At 34.3% G+C, this 21,787-nt stretch overlaps 1 protein-coding gene across 1 annotated transcript; it reads left to right on the top strand.

Moving 5' to 3' along the window:
- The first annotated feature begins 348 nt into the window (after nucleotides 1–348).
- EDS16 (ADC synthase superfamily protein) lies at nucleotides 349–19,363 on the top strand. The gene is given in 17 exon segments (XM_082908946.1): nucleotides 349–412; nucleotides 414–494; nucleotides 619–813; nucleotides 11,820–12,067; nucleotides 14,157–14,274; nucleotides 14,385–14,501; nucleotides 14,652–14,798; nucleotides 15,083–15,157; nucleotides 15,254–15,322; nucleotides 15,890–16,008; nucleotides 16,132–16,189; nucleotides 16,699–16,809; nucleotides 17,087–17,171; nucleotides 17,782–17,879; nucleotides 18,163–18,255; nucleotides 18,468–18,544; nucleotides 18,980–19,363. Coding segments are annotated over 16 exon segments (1,677 nt in total). The 5' UTR covers nucleotides 349–373; the 3' UTR covers nucleotides 18,492–18,544; nucleotides 18,980–19,363.
- The last annotated feature ends 2,424 nt before the right edge of the window (nucleotides 19,364–21,787 follow it).

Raw genomic sequence — 21,787 nt, 5'->3', positions numbered from 1 at the left:
ATATTTCAAAATATATTATTATATCTTTCAGTAAAAAAAATATTAAGACAAATATTTAAGATAATTTAATATTTTTAATATTTTTAATTTATAATTTTATTACTTATATTTTTATTTAAATATAATTTTAATATATTTATTACGCCACGGTTCAATTCTGATTCAACCCGACGATTGAGCCGGTGACCCGTCCACTCGATCTTTTTTCCGATTCGTTCACCGGTCCGATTTTTAAAACATTGGTGGGCTTGCCTTTTATAGGCAATCAGAACCCATGGTTAGGTACAAACAATGTTGTATTAATGCGGCTCGTTGCTTAATAAGCATTTTCACCGACAGAACTCTCTCTCTCTCTCTCTCTCTCTCTCTCGCGATGGCTGTGATTGCAGGGAGCTGCAATGCAAGATTCATATGATCCAGAATCAATGAAGTGCACCATCTCTACCCCACCACTCTCTACTAGACATTATTCTTCACTGCATTTCTCTAATCAAGTATAGTATATCCTTATCTTTTTATTTCTTCTAATATGAAATTACAGCATATTATATTATTGTATAGTAGATATATATATATTTGAGCCTGCCATTGGCATTTATGTTATTGGACTTGGAACAGAGACATCAATCTTGTTCACTCTCCATGAATGGTTGCCAAGCTGACCCTAGACCTGCTCCTCCCATTGGAACCATTGAAACCCGCACCTTTCCCGCCGTCTTGACACCTGCATTGGCCATGGACCGCCTTAACTCTGCCATCTCCGACATGAAATCCGAGCCGCCTCCTTTCCACTCCGGTATCATCCGCCTAGAGGTAACTCCAACTCACAACACCACACCACTCTTTCTATAATTCAGTATTAACAACTAAACTGATACGTTAGATGATAAGATAAGATTGTAGAAATAGATAATCATTATAGTATTACTCTTTCTTTAATTCTACTTATTAAAATTTGATATAGCAAGTCTTAATAAAGTAATAATTAATTAAAAGCTTAGTGAGAAATGTTTTTTAAGTTTTATTAGTGTTGAATTCATCAAGGAAGAGTAAAAAGGCCAAAGTGTGTTGGCCTCAAAATGTAATGTAGGAGAAGGAAGAATAAATGCCACGTGGTTGGTTCACAGACAATATCATCTTAGACCTTATCCTACAAAGAATATATATATTGAGTATTAATGAAGAATCTCTACCTTGTATATTTTTATTTTTTTGATTTTCTAAAATGTACCAATATCACTACTTTAAGCTATTCACTTCAAAAAAATAAAATAAAATAAAATACACTTTTGGAGTTAATGTAAAAGTTGGAGCTTTAATAATGTTTTTTATTTTGTTTTAATTGACAGTTATTTTGTAGCTTTTTAGGACTACATTTTTTTCAAAAGTCAAAATTAACAATTAGTAAAAATCAAACCAAACCAAAATCAAGTCTTAAGTCCCATCTAATGGGGTCAGCTGTATGAATTTTTCTTCTCCACTCGACTCTATTAACGATCATTTGATTAGTAAAATTAAGGAGATTCATATCTCTATTTACTATACTAACGCAAGTCAATATAGGTTTGCCCTTTCCCCTAACACTTTCATCTACTGTCACTATATCGTATCTATTCACTACCATATCTGTTTTCAACTTATCTTTCATCGATACTATTCCTACCCATTCATGAATATAATCATTTCTAACTTTGTCTGTCTAAGAGCCTCCACAATGGATGTGTTAGTGGGTGTGCTAGTGTCAGTGGCCAAATTTTTAGCTAGCCACAGTCACTTTTGTCTTCATAATGGAAGTGTTAAGGGGTGTGTCATGTGTTAGTGTCAGTTGTTAACTTGTGTGTTAACTGTGGCTAGCGTTTTAGCCACACAGAGAGAGAGGAAGAGAGAGAGAGGAAGAGAGAGAGAGGGGACGTGCGGAAGTGCAGCCAGGCCGTCTGGCCAGATGTCCGGACCCTTCAAGTAAAAATAAAAAATAAAAATTTGCAATTGACTGGTTGACCGGCCGGATGTCCAGTCATCTTCCTCTGCAACTTCTGTTAACTATTTTATATATATATATATATATATATATATATATTCTTAACACACCCCTTAAAGCACACTTTAACATATCCATTGCACCACCATCCACTCTCTAGAATTAACAAACTCTTAACACACCTTATCACACATTTTTGGGTCTCACTTTTATCACTTTTTGTTATATAACATACACTTTAACACACTTTTTTAGCTATCCCATTGTGGATGCTCTAATCTTGCCATATATCTACCTTAACGTTCTCATCTTAGTAACACTCATCTTATTTACATATTATTTCTTAGTTGTCAAATATTCTGTTTCATACAATATTGTTGGTCTAATAGCCATTCTATAAGACTTTTCTTTTAATTTAGTGGATACTTGTTTATTATATAGTACCCTAAGCACATTTCTCCATTTAAGCCACCTCGCCTTAATTATATATACCACATCCGCTCCAATCTCCTCAGCCATTGTGATAATCGATTTTAAATAACGAAAATGTTTACTCTTAAGTAGTTCTTGATTCTCAATTTTCACTTCTCTTTTACTCCAATTGTTAATGTTATTAAAATTACATTAAATTTCATGTACTCTATCTTAGGTAGTTCTTGATTCTCAATTTTCACTTCTCTTTTAGATTCAAGTGTTTCTCTCAAAATCTGAAAACATAATAAAAAGAAAGATAGTTCTAAACATGTACTTCTCTTTGGATTGCTTTTTATTTATTTATTTATTTATTTATTTATTTATTTATTATTAAAGTTTTTGGGTGTCAAAAGCATTCATTGGACACAAGAATGTCCCCTTTCGAAAAAGAATATGATCAAGAAATAGGGTTTTTTTTTTTCCAGTCCAATTTGTGAATTGGATCATACTGTTAGATTCATGAAGTTTACCACAGGCCCCATTTTAATGATCCAAATTGTTCCATGTGTAGAGTTCATTGAGTACTTCATCCCTACAAAATATCACGTTGATTGGATATTGATAGCTTCTTAATTGAACACATTTTTATCAATGGTAAATATGATTTTAAAAATAAATTATTAACAAAAATATGTTTCAATTAAGAGGTTGTCAATATTCGATCAACGTGATTTTTTGTAGAGATGAATTACTTTATGGGCTCTACACATTGACGGTTCGGATCATTGAAATGAGACCCGTAGTGGGTCACATGGGCCCAACAGTACGGTCTAGTCCATAAAGTGGACTGAAGAAAGCCATCCTTAGGATAAATTACACTAAATTTCCTTAAATTATGATTCTTTTCATTCTTGTGAACTTTAAAACGGAATAGTTAAATCATTTTAAAATATTATTTTGTTATAGTTAACCTTTTTTGTTAAAATTTTGTTAGAAATTTACACAAAATCAGTTCATGTGTAAAGCGCATGACACATTTATTGAATTTTTAGAGTGATACTACATCTAGTTTGTACTTTGTCACTAAGATAAGGAAGACCGTGCAAATAAAATCACCAGATAAAAATATTATTGTCCTAAAAAATTAATAATAGATATTATTATCTTAAAAAATCAAAAAATATGTCATAGGCTTCATACTGTAGACGCGCCCCGAGAACTCCCCGGGATCCGCCCTGCGAGGGCGCAAAATCCGTTTTGTTCTCTAACTATAACAGTTCAATGTCACGGCTCTGAATCTAATCTCGCAAAGTGCAATGCAAGACTGATAAATCACCAAAGAGTCCAAATCCAACAAATCGTTTTGGAAAAAACTGATTTTTATAAAGAAGTGTCAAACATGGACTGCTTTGCCAGATACAGAGTCGCCACCTAAATATTTTATTTTGAGAGAATTTAGGAAACCCTGACTCGTGCCTAAGGCCACGTGTCCGTCATCACCAAAGTTGCCTCGGCTCGGGAACTTGGGTACGAGAGGGGAAGGTCATGCAATGAGCACCCCCGCTCACCCGATCAAAAGATCGGCTTTTACTAAGCATGATATTTTGTTTTTGAAAACACATGTGTTCTTATTCCGGTTATTAACCTAGAATTACTGTGTGATGCGCACAGCATATAAGTATAGACTAGATCGCCTATGTTGGAACAAAGCATTGCATGTTCGTTTGTGAAAATGATTTGAAGTTTGCTACTCGCAAGTAGGCTAAGACGAGGATTTTGATAAATTGTTCCAATTCAAGCAATCCAACCTTCACCCACAGGCATTCAGGCAGTTATATCAAATAAGCAATTAGCCTCATGACAAGCATGCCAACATGGCAACATACACATCTCATGCAGTATGCTAAAGCGTAAACACTCACAGTGTACTCCGAGCCAAAACAGAGAACTAGTTAGAAATCATGCATGCTCCTAGTTCATGTTAAGATGGCTAATGCAACACATGTGAAAATGTAATTAAGATAGGCTCGACTATCCTAGGATGTCATGTGAAATACAACTTGGTACATGTATTCAAATTGGAATTGAAATATAATGCAGTTAGTATGATGCGCCGAGCCCGGTGCATGCAATACAGATGAATGGATGCACGCATGCAAGCATAAGGTATGCTAATCGAAATATGCCTTAAAACTAACTATCGTAAGTGATTAAGTAAAAGGAAGAAAGAAATGGGAGTTAGAAGACATGCATCACACACACGCACGCTTATTACAACAATTGGCTCTCTCTACGGAGGGTCCGAATAAGAAGCTAACTAGCTAATCTAAGCTAATTAAACTAATTATTATATCACAAAATTAATTAACTAGTAAGCTAATTAATTAAGTTATTACAACACAAATTGAATAGTTAAATGCATTAACTAATTAGGTACAAAACCAAAGCATAAACTAGCTAAGCAAATTAGCTAAGTAAAGCGATAAATCAATGTCCTCAGAAGGAGAAGAATGCACACATGCTCGGTCGCCTCGTTCGGAAATCCGTCGTGATGCCCCAACTTGCTTCTGTTTGCAATTGTTCTCAGAACCTTGCACCAAGCTCCAGAAAGCTTCTAACTCACTTTGGGGACCTGTGGGAGGGTGGCCGACCAGTTGTTGAAGTGGGAGACCACCTGTCGACCACTTTTTGTTGTTGCAGACCACAAAAAGTGGTCGGCCAGCTAGTTTTTTTGGCTGGCCGGCCAGTTTTTGCTGCACTTCTTAAGTTTGCTGCAACAAAGAGCAAGAAAGGTCATGTCAATGTATTTGCAAGATATGTGTGCACAACCACCCTCCCTATCATTTCATAAGCTCAAGGGAGTGCGGTTCTTGACCCTTGGGCCACCAATCGTGCATCTCGATGCATGATGGCCGAGAGGCGAAGTTACACAATTCAATATGAAATGAATGCACACATAATTACATAAAGCCTAAAACTCTATCATGTTTAATCAAGAGCGTCGGCAACCGGGAATTAAGGCGCATTTCATCACTTTAAGTATGAAACGTCCCTCGTTTTTCGTGCTCGGATTAACACTTAATCCAAACAAAATGCAACAAATAACAGGGCATATACAATGCAATGCAACATGGAGCATGCAAACATGCAATGCAACTCAAGCATGCAAACATGCAATGCAAGGGACAAGTATGCAAAAACATGCAATGCAACATGGCATACTCAATGCAATGAATAACATGGCATACTCAATGCGATGTAACTATGGCATATACAATGCGAACAAGAACAAGATGGCGTTCTCAATGCAACTATATGGCATACACAATGCAATGTAACTTAAGCATACACAATACGACTACATGGCATACACAATGCAAAGAATAACATGGCATACACAATGCGATGTAGCATGGACTTAAACCGAATGTGGGCAGACCTCAGCCAATGCCCAGAACAGTGGCCATAATGATGAAACTAAGGCACAAAGCCATACACAAGCATGCACATGCATTGGCCTATCAACTAGGCCTAAGAGCACAACTCTCAAGAGTGCTCAAGGAGTGACAGACATGGAAGTGTAACAACACTATAAGCTCTGAAATTAAACAAGAAATGATGTCAAATCACTCAAACAATGTAAGCATGGCATGCTAGGGTCTTTAAAGCATGAAGCTAGTAAAGAGGACTACAAATGGGGCATGCAATACATGGCACAAATGCATGAACCAATCATGGACAGAGCTCAAGTAGGTCAAAACAAAGACCAAAATATGCTGAGATGGGGGCTCAAGGACCTCGACAAGATGGCATATATGCTAGGCCACAAACAAGGCAACCAATGCACAACCCTTAGAGGCACTCAAAGGGTGAATGAAGTGAGAACATGAAAATGCTATATGCTCTGAAATGTCAAGTTAAGTGATGCCCAATCATGTACATGATGCAAATGAAGCATGCTATGGTGCTCAAAACTCAAAGCTAGCATAGGCACTTGTACTACAACTATGCAAAACATGAAGCATATGGTCAAGGCAACCCAAAACAATCCTAGAACATGCCAAAATGAGTCTAAAACATGCATGGAAGGAAACCAAAACAAGCTAGCATGAAAGGCATAAGGCATGGATCATGCAAGGGTAATAGGGAGGATTACACTACACCTACCAAGACCAAGCATGTGATGACTTCGCCAAAAAAAATCAGAGTTATATCATGGCAAAATAACCCCAAAAACACATTGAAATGATAGCTCGCAAGCTTAGGCATGAAGGCATACACAATGACTCATGTTTAAGGGATAAAGGGCAAACCCTCTAACGCATTGAATAAGTGAAAGATGCAAGTGTGTGGCCACACTATATGGACTGAAATTACATTTCAAATGATGCTAAACCATTCAAATAGGCCAAGCAATGCATGCTATTGGACTTGATACACAAGGCTAACAAACTAGAATGCACTATAGCTATACAAAACAAGGCATGCATGACCAAAACAACATAAATCAGAGCTAGAGCATGCTAAAATATGGACAAAAGCTTCTTGAAGTTAAGCCAAAAGTATGCTAGAATGACATGTTAAAGCATGATATACATGAGGTTAATTCATGGAATTGCACTACAAGTGCATGAAGCATGCAAGGGGCTATCAAACTAACCCAAAATAGATCTAAGGCATGTTAAAACAACACCAAAAACCTACTGAAATGGACTCAAAATAAGCTAAAATGACATGCTACTTCATGAAGCATATAAGACTAGTTTATAAAATTTACACTACAACTGTATTATGCACGCATGAGGTGCTCAAGACAACCAAAAACAGTGGCATGCCATCTCAAAATAACCCCAAATACATGCTAAGAACAAGCCAACACAAGCTTAATAAACATACTCAAACATGAGGCATTCAAAGCAAGCATATAAGACATAAGGAGAGGGGATGACCCTCTCCTATTTAGGATCCCAAAACCACCTCTCCACCACTGAAAATCCTCTGGATTTCAGTAGTAGAAAGGTCATGCAAAGGCTAAAACAAGAGCCAAAAGGGATGGCTCAAAACAAGGCCTAAGAGGGAGTAGACCACCCCCAACAAAAAAGTGACCTTAAACAAACATGTTAAGGGCTGAAAAACAAAACTTTTTGCAGTAGGAAGTTAAGCTTAAATCAGCATGCAAATAGGTCTAAAAGCTTAAGCAAAACAAGGGGTTTAAGGGGTTAAAGGCTCACCCTTGTAGAACCTCTTCAAAACCACAACTCCAACAGCTTTCTTGGATCAAAACCAGTCCAAAAGCACCAAAACAAATCTCAAGAAGCCTCAGCAACAAAATGATGGTGTTTGAGTGTGTGTTTGTGTGTTAAAGTGTGATAAAATGACACTTTTGAAGCACAAAATAAGAGCAAAGGGGAAGATAGAGACAAATGTGTATGTATAACTTTTCAACACCAAAAATCTGAACCTGGAGGAGGAAGGGGGAGGTCCTCTCTTATAGAGAACCAAACTCAAGCTTGTTGGACAAGCTTAGGGTCCAAGGCCATCTCTCCATACACGTGTATGGAGGATGGTTTTGGTGCCTTCCAGCTTTGCCAGCTGGATGAAAATATCTCCAAAAAAGTGACAAAAAGCAACCGACGGCCGACCACCACAAGTGGTCTCCCATGACAACAAGTGGTCGGCCATGGTAGGAGAAGGTCTAGAGCATGAAAACAACGTAGTAGTGTGGTGACTGACCAGAAAAGGTGGCCCAAAGACCAAGAAAACTAGTTGGCCGACCAGAAAACTGGTTAGCGGGGAGAAAAGTGGTCTCCAAGGGGAAGAACTGGTCTCCCACCCTTGTACCACCTTCCAAACAAGGAAAACAAGGTTTGTACCAAAAACAAACCAAAACGGATGCATGACGAAAGTTCCGGAGGCAAGGCACGCGGCCGAAAGCCTCGAAAACTAGCCTACGGGCATCAAAAGTGGTCTCCCGGACCACAGTGTCCCTCTAGGTAGAGGCAACAAGGTGTGGTTCAAAAACCACACCAAACGGAGAACGTTAAGCAGTCCCGAGACAAGGCGCGGCGCCGAAGATTCCGAAAATCGAAAACTGGTCTCCAAACGAGAAAAGTGGTCTACGACCACAAAAGGATGGTCCACCAGACCACTCCCTCCCTCTAGGGAAGGGAAACAAGGCTTGGTCCACAAACCGAGCCAAAGCACAAAGAGTTCAGAGGCTCGGAGGCAAGGCTCTCAGCCAAAACTCTGGAAACTCGAAACGAGCACAACATGCACTATCACCGAGCACTCAATCGATGACGTCTGAGTCTTAAGGTCGGTCAAAAATAGGGTGTCTACACATACATGTCATCATTTCGTTTAAATCCCTAGAGAATCCTAATGAAAAATGTTTAAGTGTAATAAAGTTTCGTTTGGCAATCTTCAATTTTAGTTAAAAAGTTAAAAAGTCATTATAAGTTATCACATCATTTTTTTTTTATTTTTTTGCACATCTTTTCGTAAAAAATTAAAAAATTACTAAAATAATAGGTTTCCAAACAAGGCTTAAGAAAAGATTTAAGTGTAATTTACCAAGAAGAATTAACTTTTTTTTTTTTTAGTGACTTTTTATTTATTTATTTATTAAAATAGTTTCACATAAACAGGTACAAACAATAATTACATTAAAATCTAACAATACAAATTTAGGTTGCGTTTGGTACAGCTTTCTAAATATGATTTGAGAGTAATAGTTGTATTTTGAGTTTGTGAGTTTTAGAATTATGATTTGAGTGTGGAAAATTTGTTTAGTGAAAGAGTTTTGAAAAGAGTTTTGAAGAGAGTTTTGAATTGAATGGAAAATTTTTGATGTGACATATGATATTTGATACAAAAACTTACAACTCATAACCAAACATACAACTTAAAATTCCATTAAAACACATAATTTTTTTTTAAAAAATTCAGAAAATATTTTTTTCGAATATATAAAAATTAACATGTCAATTGCAAAAAAAAAAAAAAAATTTATTTGCACTGTTTCGGTCATCCGGTGGGATGTCTGGCAGGATGTCTGGTGGGACGACCAGTTAGTCCAAATTTTCCCGCCTTCGACCGAGTTTTCAAAAGTGAATGTGGAATTATGATTTGAAATTCCTAAACAAACGTGAAGCACAAATGATATGGTGGAATTTTATTTTGAGAATACAACCAAACAAATAGTTTCTACATGAAGCTTCTTTCCCGCCCAAAATTACGGCTCAAAACCCTAACAAGAACCCTAACGTGACGTCACTCCGACGAGAGTTCTTAACGAATTGAGCATTCCATTGATGATCTCCAAGAGATAGTCACAATTAGATAAGGGTGAGCAGCGGATATACCGATTCTCCTAAACCGACCGAGTCAAACCAATCCGCCGTATTTTGGACGGATGCGTGATAATAAGCGGACGATTGCGAATTGATTTTTTTTCAATCCGCCTAGTTTTTTACGGATGATGGATTTGAGGTTCATTTGGCAGCAACCGAATAGCCAAACCACGAGCACCCATAGTAATTTGTAAGACTTTGTATTTTCAATTTGTTTAGATATTTTGATTGTATTTTCAATTGACAAATAGTTTAAATATTCTGTTGAATATATTCTGTTGAAAAAGAGTTTTCAACTTGAATATATTTTTTGAATTGAAAAAAATAAATGTATTATTTATCTATATTTTTTAGTTTTTAAATCTAATTTTAAAAATAACAAATAGAAAATACGATATATGCTGGTTGGTTTTTATTTTCAAAATCAGATATAGATGTAACAATATAGAGGTATATAGTCTTTATTACTAGGGGTGGAGCTAACAACGGGCCAGGGGGGTTACGTGCTCCCACTGGGTTTTGCAAATTTTATTTTATTTTATTTTTCAAGCAAACATAAAGAAAATACTTTAAATAAAAAAATTTATAAAAATATTATTTTAAATGCCAATGACATTTTTAAAATAATAAGAATAATAATGGTTTTTTTGATTGAAAATAAAGTGATTACGATATTATTATTTATGAAAATTTCAATATAATGGTGATATCTATCATTATTAACATGTAAACATAATTAATCTCAATGAAAATATAGAATTTATTAAATTAATAGTTACATTTGACATGTATCGTTCATTCTCTATGTGTTTCTTTACTATTGGTTTGTGATATCACATGTTAATGATGACGTGATATAACTATTATATTAAGTTTTTACACTTATTTTGTACAAAAAAATTACTTTATCATTATATAATTTATTTTAAAACTTTATATCCATGACTTTTTTTAATATTGTCTATGATACACTAATTACAAATAATATTTAGCTTATTTGGTTCTAGTTTTCATAAAACAGTTTTCAAAAAATTCTACATTTTTATTTTTCGTATTTTAATGTTTTCAATAAATTTTTTTAATATTTTAAGCAAATTTTTTTAATTTTTAGACACACCTAATATAAATATACCTAAAAAGTATAATATTTGTGAAAAAAATCTTTAAAAAATATACTAAATACCAAAAAATATAAAAACAATATGAAAATTCAGTACATTTTTCATATTTTTGTGTATTTATTAATTTTTTAAATATTTTTTTACAAATATTTTACTATTTGGATACATATTTAAGTAATGTGCATCTAAAAAAGTAAAAAAATTGTTTAAAATTTATAAATATTCACTAAAACAAAAAAAATACGAAAAATAAAAAACTTAGTTTTTAGAAAATTGAATTCAGAAAACTAAAACCAAACACACTAATTATTATTATTATTTTTTATCTCTCTTGAAGTTAATGGTAAAAATTTATGTTAAATATTTTTATAAAAAATTTTAATATAGTAATTAATAAGTGTCCCTTTTGATTTAATTTCTTGACTCCACTACTTATTACTGTTTTGTTCATGGTTTTGGTGATTTGAATTATTTTTATATTTTAAGAATCACATATTATAATACTTTGTGTGGATGAGGTATGCTGTGATTGTAATATGTAGATGAGGCATGCATTGATTGTAATATTTTAAAGTTTCAAAATTTCTTTCTTTAGATAATGCATGCAACGATTGTAATACTTTTTAAAGTTATTGATTATAATTTTTTTTTTAAAGGAAATGCACAAGTTGAATTATGTTAAAAATTTATAAAATTTTAAACTGTCAAATCGATTCGTATCTATCTACCAATCCACCAATCTGCTTAATCTACGTCCGTTAGATTGGTAGACGGATACAGATTGATTTTCTCTAATCTGCCAATCTAACGTATAGACGACAGATTCGAGGTTCCGTCAATGGGAATCACAATTTACTTCTTTTTTGCAGACAATTACATAACTTCTCACTGTCCTTCACTTTGTGGTGTTGTTGTTGTTGCTCTCCCAAAAAAAAAAAAAAAAAAAAAAAAAAGGTGCCGATTGAGGAACAAATTGGAGCAATTGATTGGCTGCATGCGCAGAAGGAGGTTCTGCTTCCTCGGTGCTTTTTCTCAGGTAGAAATCCAAGAAACTTGTACAACATTGATTACACTACCAATGGGATTGGGAATGGAAATGGTTCAGCTGGTCATCAATTGGTCAGCGTGGCTGGTGTCGGCTCCGCCGTCTGCTTTCGCCATTCCCGTCCATTTTCCTTTGATGATTGGCGCTCCATTAAGAGGTATTACACTCAATCCTCTTCTCCATTTCACTCCAAAATGTTTTAATATATACATATATCTATAATAAATGTTTTTTTTTCCCTGTGTAATTGAAGAGTTTTGTGTTTTGTTTGTTGGGAGACGCTACTATGTGTATGTACCCTGAATTTTGTAACAATACAATAACTTTTGTAACATGAATCGGAAAATGACATAACTTTTCTCATGTGCATACATAAATTCATTGTTGTAATTTTTGTCATAAATTGGCATAACAAACACCACAAATATTCCTAAATTTTATCACAAAAAATTGTAACTTTTTTACAATTTGCCTTTTTTAGGGTTGCACATAATAGATTTCCTTTTTTTTTTTTTTTTTTTTTTTTTTTTTGTTAAATGGTTTTTAAAGGAGAAATATTTTTATGTACTTTATTTCTTAAATGAACACTTGGAAGTTGGAATTGTTTCTTCTGGTAATCTAGGGTTTTAACTTTTTACCATTCAAGCAAGGTTCCAACCATTGGAGTGAGTATTGGTGATAAATATTTAAGAGAGGTTGAAGATTTTAATCATTTCACAATTTTCCAATATTTTTTTTAATGTTTTTTGGAGGGCAAAATATTTGTTAGAGTAGACCATTCTGAATGTAGTTTGACATATGTTCTATCTACTTAAAATATGGCCTACTCGATCATCCTCACGGTGCAGTGGCATATCACATTTTGTTCTCCAAAAGTTCTTCTGTTTTTGTTTATTTGTTTTTTTGGGAAATAATTTCTCTTAAGTTTTGAATCCCATATTGTCATGGGCTGCCTAACTTTGAATGAGACCTAAAGCGAAATCTCAAATGAGAGGTTTTTTTTATATAAATTCAAATAATATTATTAGTTATCTAATAGATAGTGCTTATAGATTTTGAAGTGAATAGTTAGTGCTTATAATAATAATAATAATAATAATAATAATAATAATGCTTGAGGCCTCGAATTTGCCTCGAATTCTTTTTTTTCTTAAGTGTTTTTTTTTTTTTTTTGCATGGGTGGTTATATGTAGGCGTTTGCTAAAACACTAAACATCCCGCATCAACTCGGCCTGTATGGTTTGATAAGGTGAGTGAGTTGGATTGGACTGATTGAGTGATAAAATTGATTGATTAATTAGGTTGCTGGTTAAAATTTATTAATTTCATATAGTTTTGTACGAGTCTATACTATATTTTATTTCAAATCAGGAAGACTCGGAGGAAAAACTGATCAGTCAATATTATCACCCAATCAGTCCAATCCAACTTACTCACCTTATCAAACCACATAGGCTGAGTTGTTTTTTTTCTTCTATTTGTTGGGCTGTGTTGTTGTTTTTTTTTTTAAATTTAATTTAATTTAATTTGTTGGGCTGTGGTGGTTTGGTTTTTTTTTTTTTTTTTTAAAGGAAATTATGTGTAGGTGTTTGTTAAAAAACTAGACATCCTGCACCAACTCATTGTAAAAAATTTTATGGAATTAATAAATTTTAACTATCAGCTTAACTGATCAGTCAATTAGGTTGGACTGGTTGAGTGATAAAATTGACTGGTCAGTTAGGCTGTTGGTTAAATTTTGTTAATTTCATATAATTTTATACGATGAGTTGATACGAGATGTCTAATTTTTTGGCACATCCCCAAGCATAACCACCCTTTAAAAAAAAAAAACTAAAACAGCCCCAAAAAAAAAAAATCGAGGTAAATTCGAGGCCTCTAGCACTGCTGTATATATATATATATATATGTATTACAACTATGTTTGAAGAGTTTAGAATCTTCTTTAAAATATGGCCTGCAAAATGAGGCCTAAAGCTTATGCTTTAGTGGCTTCACATGTGAGCCAGCCCTGCATATTGTGAGCTGGTGCAAGTATTATGTAGTATGTGTACCCATGTAGTTACTGCGGACAATAAAAAGCCACACCAACATATATATAGGTGTGTGTGTGTAAATATATATTGAAAAAAAAATGATGCAGTTTGTGTGGCAGGCATTTTGAAACTGATTAGACAGTTATCTGTGTAATTTGAAATTTGTTAGATAAAACTAAAATTCCAATTTTATTTATTTTTTAACTGCAGGTTCCTCTCTAAGAAATGCCCTTTGATTCGAGCTTATGGGGCTATCCGCTTTGATGCAAGGGCTGACATATCACCTGAATGGAAGTCTTTTGGTTCGTTCTACTTTGTTGTTCCTCAGGTAATATATAGTTTTCCTTTCATTGAGTAGCTATTGTCAATTACAGCGTACACATCAAGTCATGTTTATCCATCGTATATAAACACCCATTGATAGGATTTAAATGACAGGTTGAGCTTGATGAGCTTGAAGGAAGTTCCATACTTGCCACAACTGTTGCTTGGGACAACACTCTTTCGTGTACATATGGAAAAGCAATAACTGCACTTCAATCCACTCTGCAACAGGTCCCTACTGGCAAGACTTGTTAATATTTTGTTTGTTTCCCTTTTGTTTAGTTTTGTGTCTTCTTTTGCTTCTTCCGTCGGTGAAACAATGCATGGTTTGTGTACTGCTTTTATTGATTTATTTATTTATCTCAGTCTTTGATGGTGTAGGTTTCCTCTATTGTTACAAGATTACAAAAAGAAGTTCCTAATACGTTCATACTCGGCAACGAGTACATGCCCAATAAGACATCTTGGGATCTTGCTGTTAAGAATGCTCTGCAGATGATAAATAGAAACAACTCACCGCTCATTAAGGTAATACATATGATAATTTGCTACAGTTTCTGCAGTAGCTTCATGTAGTTCTAATTGCCTCTGGCAACCATTCTATGGGTTGCTCACATCTGCAAGTTTTGAGTCTTTAGTGTTGAAATTCAAAATCCATATTTTTCATCATGATTGCTTTTGTGCTATCATTTCCTATTTTCTTTTTTCTTTTTTGGGTTTTTTTTTTTTTTCCTTTTCTTCTTCTCTTGTTTCTTTTTCTTGTCACCATCTTGTGTTGCTTTCCTTGCTTCAACTTCTCCCTGGAAATTCAGGTTGTTCTTGCACGCAGCAGCAGATTTGTGACTGCTACTGATATTGATCCCCTAACATGGTTGGCTTGTTTACAGGTGTTTTTACTCATCTTAGTTTTGTTTCAGTCAATTTTTTTCCGTGGCAATGTTTTAGTTTTAGGTAAATACTATTTATTACGTTACTACTTTCAGGCTGAAGGTGAAAATTCTTATCAATTCTGTCTTCAGCCTCCTGATGCACCAGCATTTATTGGAAACACTGTATGTATTGACTCAAATTTTTTTTTCCCCCTCAACAAAGCTCTTGTACTCATTTTTCTTCATTGTGTTGTGTGTTTCTCTGATATTACCTTCCTGATTCTCAAGTACCAAAATTAGCTTCTTTGGCCATTGTAGTATTATTACCAAATTAATTGCATCTTTGGAACATCAAACAATCTCCATAAAGATGTGATCTATTTAGCCATGTGAAATGGAAAATATTTTCAAGCTCAATGCCTCATATTTTTTTGTTTAAAATGTCTAAATTTTAGTCTAGTATACCTTTTGCATTACGGGAGCTCTTTTTGAAGTGATATTGATTAGGTTATTCTTAGTTTTGCTTATGTTCATTGGAACTTATTCTCCTGCTATTTTCTTCTTGTTAGTTGCCATGAATTAAAATCTGCATGTTCTTTACACGAATGTGTTTCTATAGAAAATTTAATTTAAAAGTCTTGCCCCTTTTTAACATTTAAGATAACTATGAGCTAAGGTGCACCTTTCTCAAACTGATGTGGGATTAAAAGTCTATTTTCTGTTAATCACTGAAATAAATTATGTTAATAGCCAGAGCAACTATTTCACCGAAACTGGCATGACATTTCTAGCGAGGCTTTAGCTGGAACCCGAGCTAGAGGCAGATCTGAGGCTGTAGATCTTCAGATGGAGCTTGACTTGCTTTCCAGGTTTATTTTGTTATTCCACATACCAAAAATGTTTCATTTATGGTGATTACATTGTATTTTGTTTGTGAATATACCATTTATTGGCCATTAATTGCCCCTGCCCCCTCTGAATTCACCTTGTAGTCCAAAGGACCACAACGAGTTTACTATTGTACAAGAATGCATAAAAAGAAAGCTAGAGGTAAGTGACCTTGGATACCTTTCAACAAAAGTAATTATATTCTTGTTTGAAAGGACATACATTTATGCAATTACTATTATATCATTTTCCCCCCTCTTTCGATTTAAAGTTGCTTCAATCCCTTTCATGATGTTAATGTCATTGTTTCAATGGAAAAGGAAAATGGTCTTTCTCAATTCCTCTTCCCCCACAGTTCTTCTAGTGCTTTCTCGTCTAAGGGTGATATTTCTAAGCATCTCCTTAGCGCTTCTACTACTTGGTTAAAAATTGATGCACAAGGTTGTTACCAATGACATGATCTATTGAGGGGTGTGGTTTCTTGAAACTTCACTGCACCTAGCAAGCCTTTTCTTTCTCCAAACCTACGACTTCCCTAATATTGTGTACAACGTGATACAATATCTAGCTGCCAATCTAGTGCATTGTCAGCACTTAAATTATAATCACTTGTACCCCTCACGAATAATTCCAGAACAGCATCTATGTTTTGACTCTATTTTGCTTTGTAGGCTGTATGTATCAGGGTATCAGTTGAACCAAAGAAGGCAATTCGAAAGCTCCCTAGAGTCCAACATCTCTATGCCCGATTGACGGGGAGGTTGAGAAGTGAAGATGATGAGGTAAAGTTCAACATGTCAAGTAACTAAGTTTAGCTTTTAGTTTAATAAATAAGATTTCCAGTTCAGAATTCTATCTGTTCATTCTTCTGTATCAGATACCTGCTACGTAACCATCTAAAATCATCTTCCTGAATCAATATATTTTGAACAGTCATGTTGTTTTATATGTGGGTGTGTATGCATATAATTATTAGACTTTGGATTTTGAATGTTTCATATGTTGATAATGAATGTTGAGTGGCTTAGTTTCTCTTACACGAGTCTGCTTTGTTACCAGTATGAGGTATTGTCTTCCCTTCATCCAACTCCAGCAGTTTGTGGGTTTCCTACAGAAGAGGCACGCGTTCTAATTGCAGAAACTGGTACATCTATATTGCTATATCATTTCTGTTCTGCAATCTGTGTTTTATGGCTCGTTTACATCCACAATGTGAAATTTTTAAGATGAGATGTAATTCAATTTGACTAAAGTTGAACAAGAAAGGAATCAATGATCTAAAGTGAGTATACATACTTATCTTGCCTAGACGGAATCATATATCATGATTTACACTTCCCTGTAAAGCTTATGTGTTTACTATCCATTTAGTGCGGCTCGTCTAATTTGAAGTACATATATCAGGGGTACAAATTGCACTATTAATGAATTCAATCTTTACTCTAGAACACTAGATTTAGCCTGACTAACATCGGTCATTTGGTTTTTTTTGTTAAAGTATTGAACTATTTGTTTCAGTTGGGGAAGGGGGGTGTTTTCTTTCCTGTTATCAAATCGCCATGATTTTTAACTTTATTTCCATGTCTGATGATTATTTTTAGATCATCTAATTGCGATTATACTTTTGCTGCTTGTTATGGGACAGAATATTTCCTCTGCCGTTTTTTTTTTTTGGATTCTCAACGAATCTAAAGAGAGATATTCTTTTAATGCTATCCCATGTAAGTGAAGTTTATATCAATTATGTTGTACAGAAATGTTTGACCGAGGAATGTATGCTGGCCCAGTTGGTTGGTTTGGAGGAGGAGAAAGTGAGTTTGCTGTTGGAATAAGGTCAGCCTTGGTGGGAAGGGTGAGCCACTTACTGCTTACATCTTTCCCAGAAATCTATATTATTTGTCATCAAAACTTCAACTTTTGACAGTACACTAAAAATGTAGTTTCTGCCTTTTGTTTTCCTTTTTTCTCTGTCAAGCTATTTACCAAAAGAACTGTTGAACTGGTTTTCACTGACAGTAACAGCAATGGGGTTATTCTGTATATGGATTTACTTTCATTTCAAAAATCTCTATAACTGTCCATGATTTTGTAGTGATGTCATTCTCAAAGTAATGTGGGCTGACCAATTTGGATAGGGACTTGGTGCATTAACTTATGCTGGAACTGGTATAGTTGAAGGAAGTAATTCATCTTTAGAATGGGAGGAACTGGAGCTGAAGACATCTCAGGTTTGTGAATGTCTGTGTTTGGATGCATATATGTGGATGTGTGGGTACGCATTTGTGTCTTTATGCACGTGCCTTCATGCTTCCAAACATGCATGTAGAATTGCCATATTGTATAGTACTGTGTTAAGGGCATATCACATTGCATCATCAAAAATGCTTTTAGCAAATACCAAGCAATGCTAAAGGCCTTTTTCCATGTTTTTTGGGTGCAGTTTACCAAGTTGATGAAACTTTGAGGTGCCTCTTTTGATACCAAGAAGGGGTGACGTCACAATTATTAATTGAAGAGGTTTGTGGTTCTTACATAAAATTGTAGCTTATAGCGTCATTTTGATATTACATTGTCATGTTTTTTTTTTTAAATTTAAAATAAAATAAAATAAATTAAGTAGTTAAAAATAACATTACAGCATTAGGTTGGTCAAGCTAGTTGGGGACTTTCTAAGGCTCCTTTCAACCTCTGTACTGCAAACCAGTGTTAAAAACTGGCTTTTCCCAAAGAGTATTGTCTTTGTTCAATAATTTGTATTAATAATTATTGTGTTCAATAATTCAGTTCCCAGTTCATTTTCTGTCTTCTTGATAACACCAATAGTGGACATTTAGCTATCACTCTAGTTCTCTGTTTTGGTTACTGTACTTTCGGAGTTCTCACTTAACCAAGCTAAGTAGTGTTAGTGTTAATGTTTTCTTAAAACTGAAGACGATGGTTATATGGTGACAGATGTATAAAGGTGAAGTGATATTCATTGAAGAGGCTAATATCACAACCTGTTGGATTAAATGTGTCATCTTCAACTTCAGCATTGAGTTATAGATCTTGATTTGTTTTTTGATGGCGCAAACCGCCAAGTGTTTCCCTCTTTGGCTGGTTTTACCATCTTTGCTCTCATAATTGGTTTGTTCAGATTCTTTTCATTTGGTTCACTATTTTATTTGTAATATGTCATGTATGAGACTCAAAACATGAGATATTTGATGATCAGATTGAAAACTTATTAGGGAGAATAGGTACAATATATGTTTGAGTTAACTTTGTATTGCAGGTGTAAAACCAAGTTGTGTGTAGAATTATTTTATTGGATAAATTAGTAATTAAATTATTTTATATGGGTCATCTATTAATATCAAAGAATTAGTTATGAGATGACATTATATTGGGAAATTCTATTTCCACACACTTTTTTATCTCTATGCACATCATATCTCAATGAACACCCTTGTAAATTTGATAATACATTATTATTCTCACTTCACACACTATATTTCCAATTATAACCCTAACCCAAATCTTATACACAAACCCCACCTTGAAACACCCGCCTACGCTAAACACATCCACACAGCTACCCACGGATAGCCACATAGCCTAACTCCATTGAAGACCCATGGTGAAGATCCAATTCCATTGAAGAACTACACTGAGTCTACTGCATTGTTGAAGGTAAGTAATAGATGAATTAAAAAATTGGGTCTTGAATTTGATTTACATCTCCAGCAATCTTCGCTGCTTCAATAGCAATGGCGAGGAACTGTGAGTGTGAATCTGAATCAGTGGAACTATATCAGAAAACAAATTGATTCAAATATAGAGAACAATTACATACATATATATATACACACACAAACACATAAGAACACGCATATATACAAATTATATACATATATAGGAACAGAGTGAGGAGAGATTAATGGGCTCCTGAGCTCATCAAACAATTCTTTGCAAAAATGGCCAAAAATGGTATGGATCTTCTCATCAATAAAATGGTATGGTTCCTGAGCTCCTCAAAGAAGAACATGCATACACACAAATTTTTTGTTCTTGAGCTTTGTGGCACACGAAATAACAACAATGACACCACAAATTTATGTGTAAAGAGAAAACTAAGATTTCATATCTAGTGTGTTATGATGTATATTATGGTCATTTCGTTTCATGGTAAAATTGTTATTAAAATTTTGTTTCATTGTGTGCGTAAAGATGAAAAGGTATGTGGAAATAGAATTTTTCCATTATATCTTTTATTGCTTAGATGGGTAATTTTGTAATTTTGAGAAATTAGGTTAAAAAGCCCACTTGTTGCGGCTTTAAGTCTTGGGAAACAAACAAAACAGATGTTGGTATTGTTCCATAGGCGGCAAGGGTTTGAGAAGGTAAAAGAAAAAAAAAGAAAAAAGAGAAGAGGTTCAAGTGAGGCTACAATAGGGATTGGAGGCAGCACGTTGGGTGATTTTGGGACACCTATTGGTTGAGGTTTGTGTGATTAAAGTGGTAGAGCTGAGTGTTTGGAGTTGATGTTGGAATATTATTTTTAAGCGTTTGAGGTAAGTAACTCTCTATCACTGTTGGTTCATTTTTATTCCTATTGAATCGTTTTAAATCATAAATATTTATTTATAGTCCTCATATTCTCTTAAAATAAAATATGGGTCAAGTATAAAATAATGTCGAATAATATTATGAAAATTATTTGAATATTTGGTGAAACTATTCTGAGAATTGTACCAAATGTTTATTCTGAAAATATCGAATATTTTATTTAAAAGTTGTATATTGTTTGAATTCTGAACATCTCTCTAGTCTGACTATGATTTGGACCCTAGCCAATGGGGGTTATTTATTAGCACAGAAACTAGTTTCTTTTGGGGTTTTACCACCGGCTTATGTGTGGTTCTGGGCCTTGTCACGGGCTAAGTGACCGTAGTCACCAAGACTTGAGTTTTGTGAATCAAATCATTGAACTATCTGAATATCGAACCATCGATTTAAACAACGAATTTACTTTGAATTATCTTGTTTCTTTTTAATTAAAATATATTGTACATTGTTTATTTTTAACTATGAAATCATCTTACAAATAAATGTTCATTTATTGAATTATAGCAAAAATTATATTTATTGGTTATCGACTATTTATGTATTTATTTTTTGTATACTTGATCCAGCTAGCAGTGATGGTTGGTTATTTACTGGGCTATCTAGCTTACCCTTATTTTATTTTTTTTCAGATTCTGAGAAATAGAGCTGCGCGGGGTTTTTTTTACTTATGGGAGTACCGAGAGTAGGACTATGATTTAAGTACTTGGATTATTGTTTTGTTAGTGGATTAAATTAGTGGACTTGGTGGACATTTTCATATAAAAATTATTTATTTTTATGGATTTCGGCATTATGACAATTAAAGATTTAATTTGAGTATTTTACATTGTGGGTTATGTGATTGGACTCTTAGCCTTGCATGCTCACTTTTATGAGTGTGCGGCGTTGTCACGGAGCTTGCGGCGTGACAGCAAGTTAAACTCTCATCTGTGAAATCATTTTATTTTTTTATTTGTTGTGTTGATCGGCAATGCTGTTTTAATCTCTGGGTCCCAGATATTCTCAGCAAGTTTTGCATTCTAACTTGCTTAGACATCCCTTCATGGTATTAGGCCTGTTTGGTTCAGTTTTTCTCGAGTTGAAAGATGAGAATATAAAAGTACCAATCTCTTAACTTTCAGATAATTATTTTTTTTTATGGATAAATTATAA

Source organism: Camellia sinensis, chromosome 15, assembly GCF_055761805.1.
Source record: "Camellia sinensis isolate YWXY chromosome 15, ASM5576180v1, whole genome shotgun sequence".
In the NCBI taxonomy this organism is placed as follows: domain Eukaryota; kingdom Viridiplantae; phylum Streptophyta; class Magnoliopsida; order Ericales; family Theaceae; genus Camellia; species Camellia sinensis.
The sequence above is the reverse complement of the archived record's forward strand: the minus strand, read 5'-3'. Positions and strand labels throughout refer to the sequence as shown.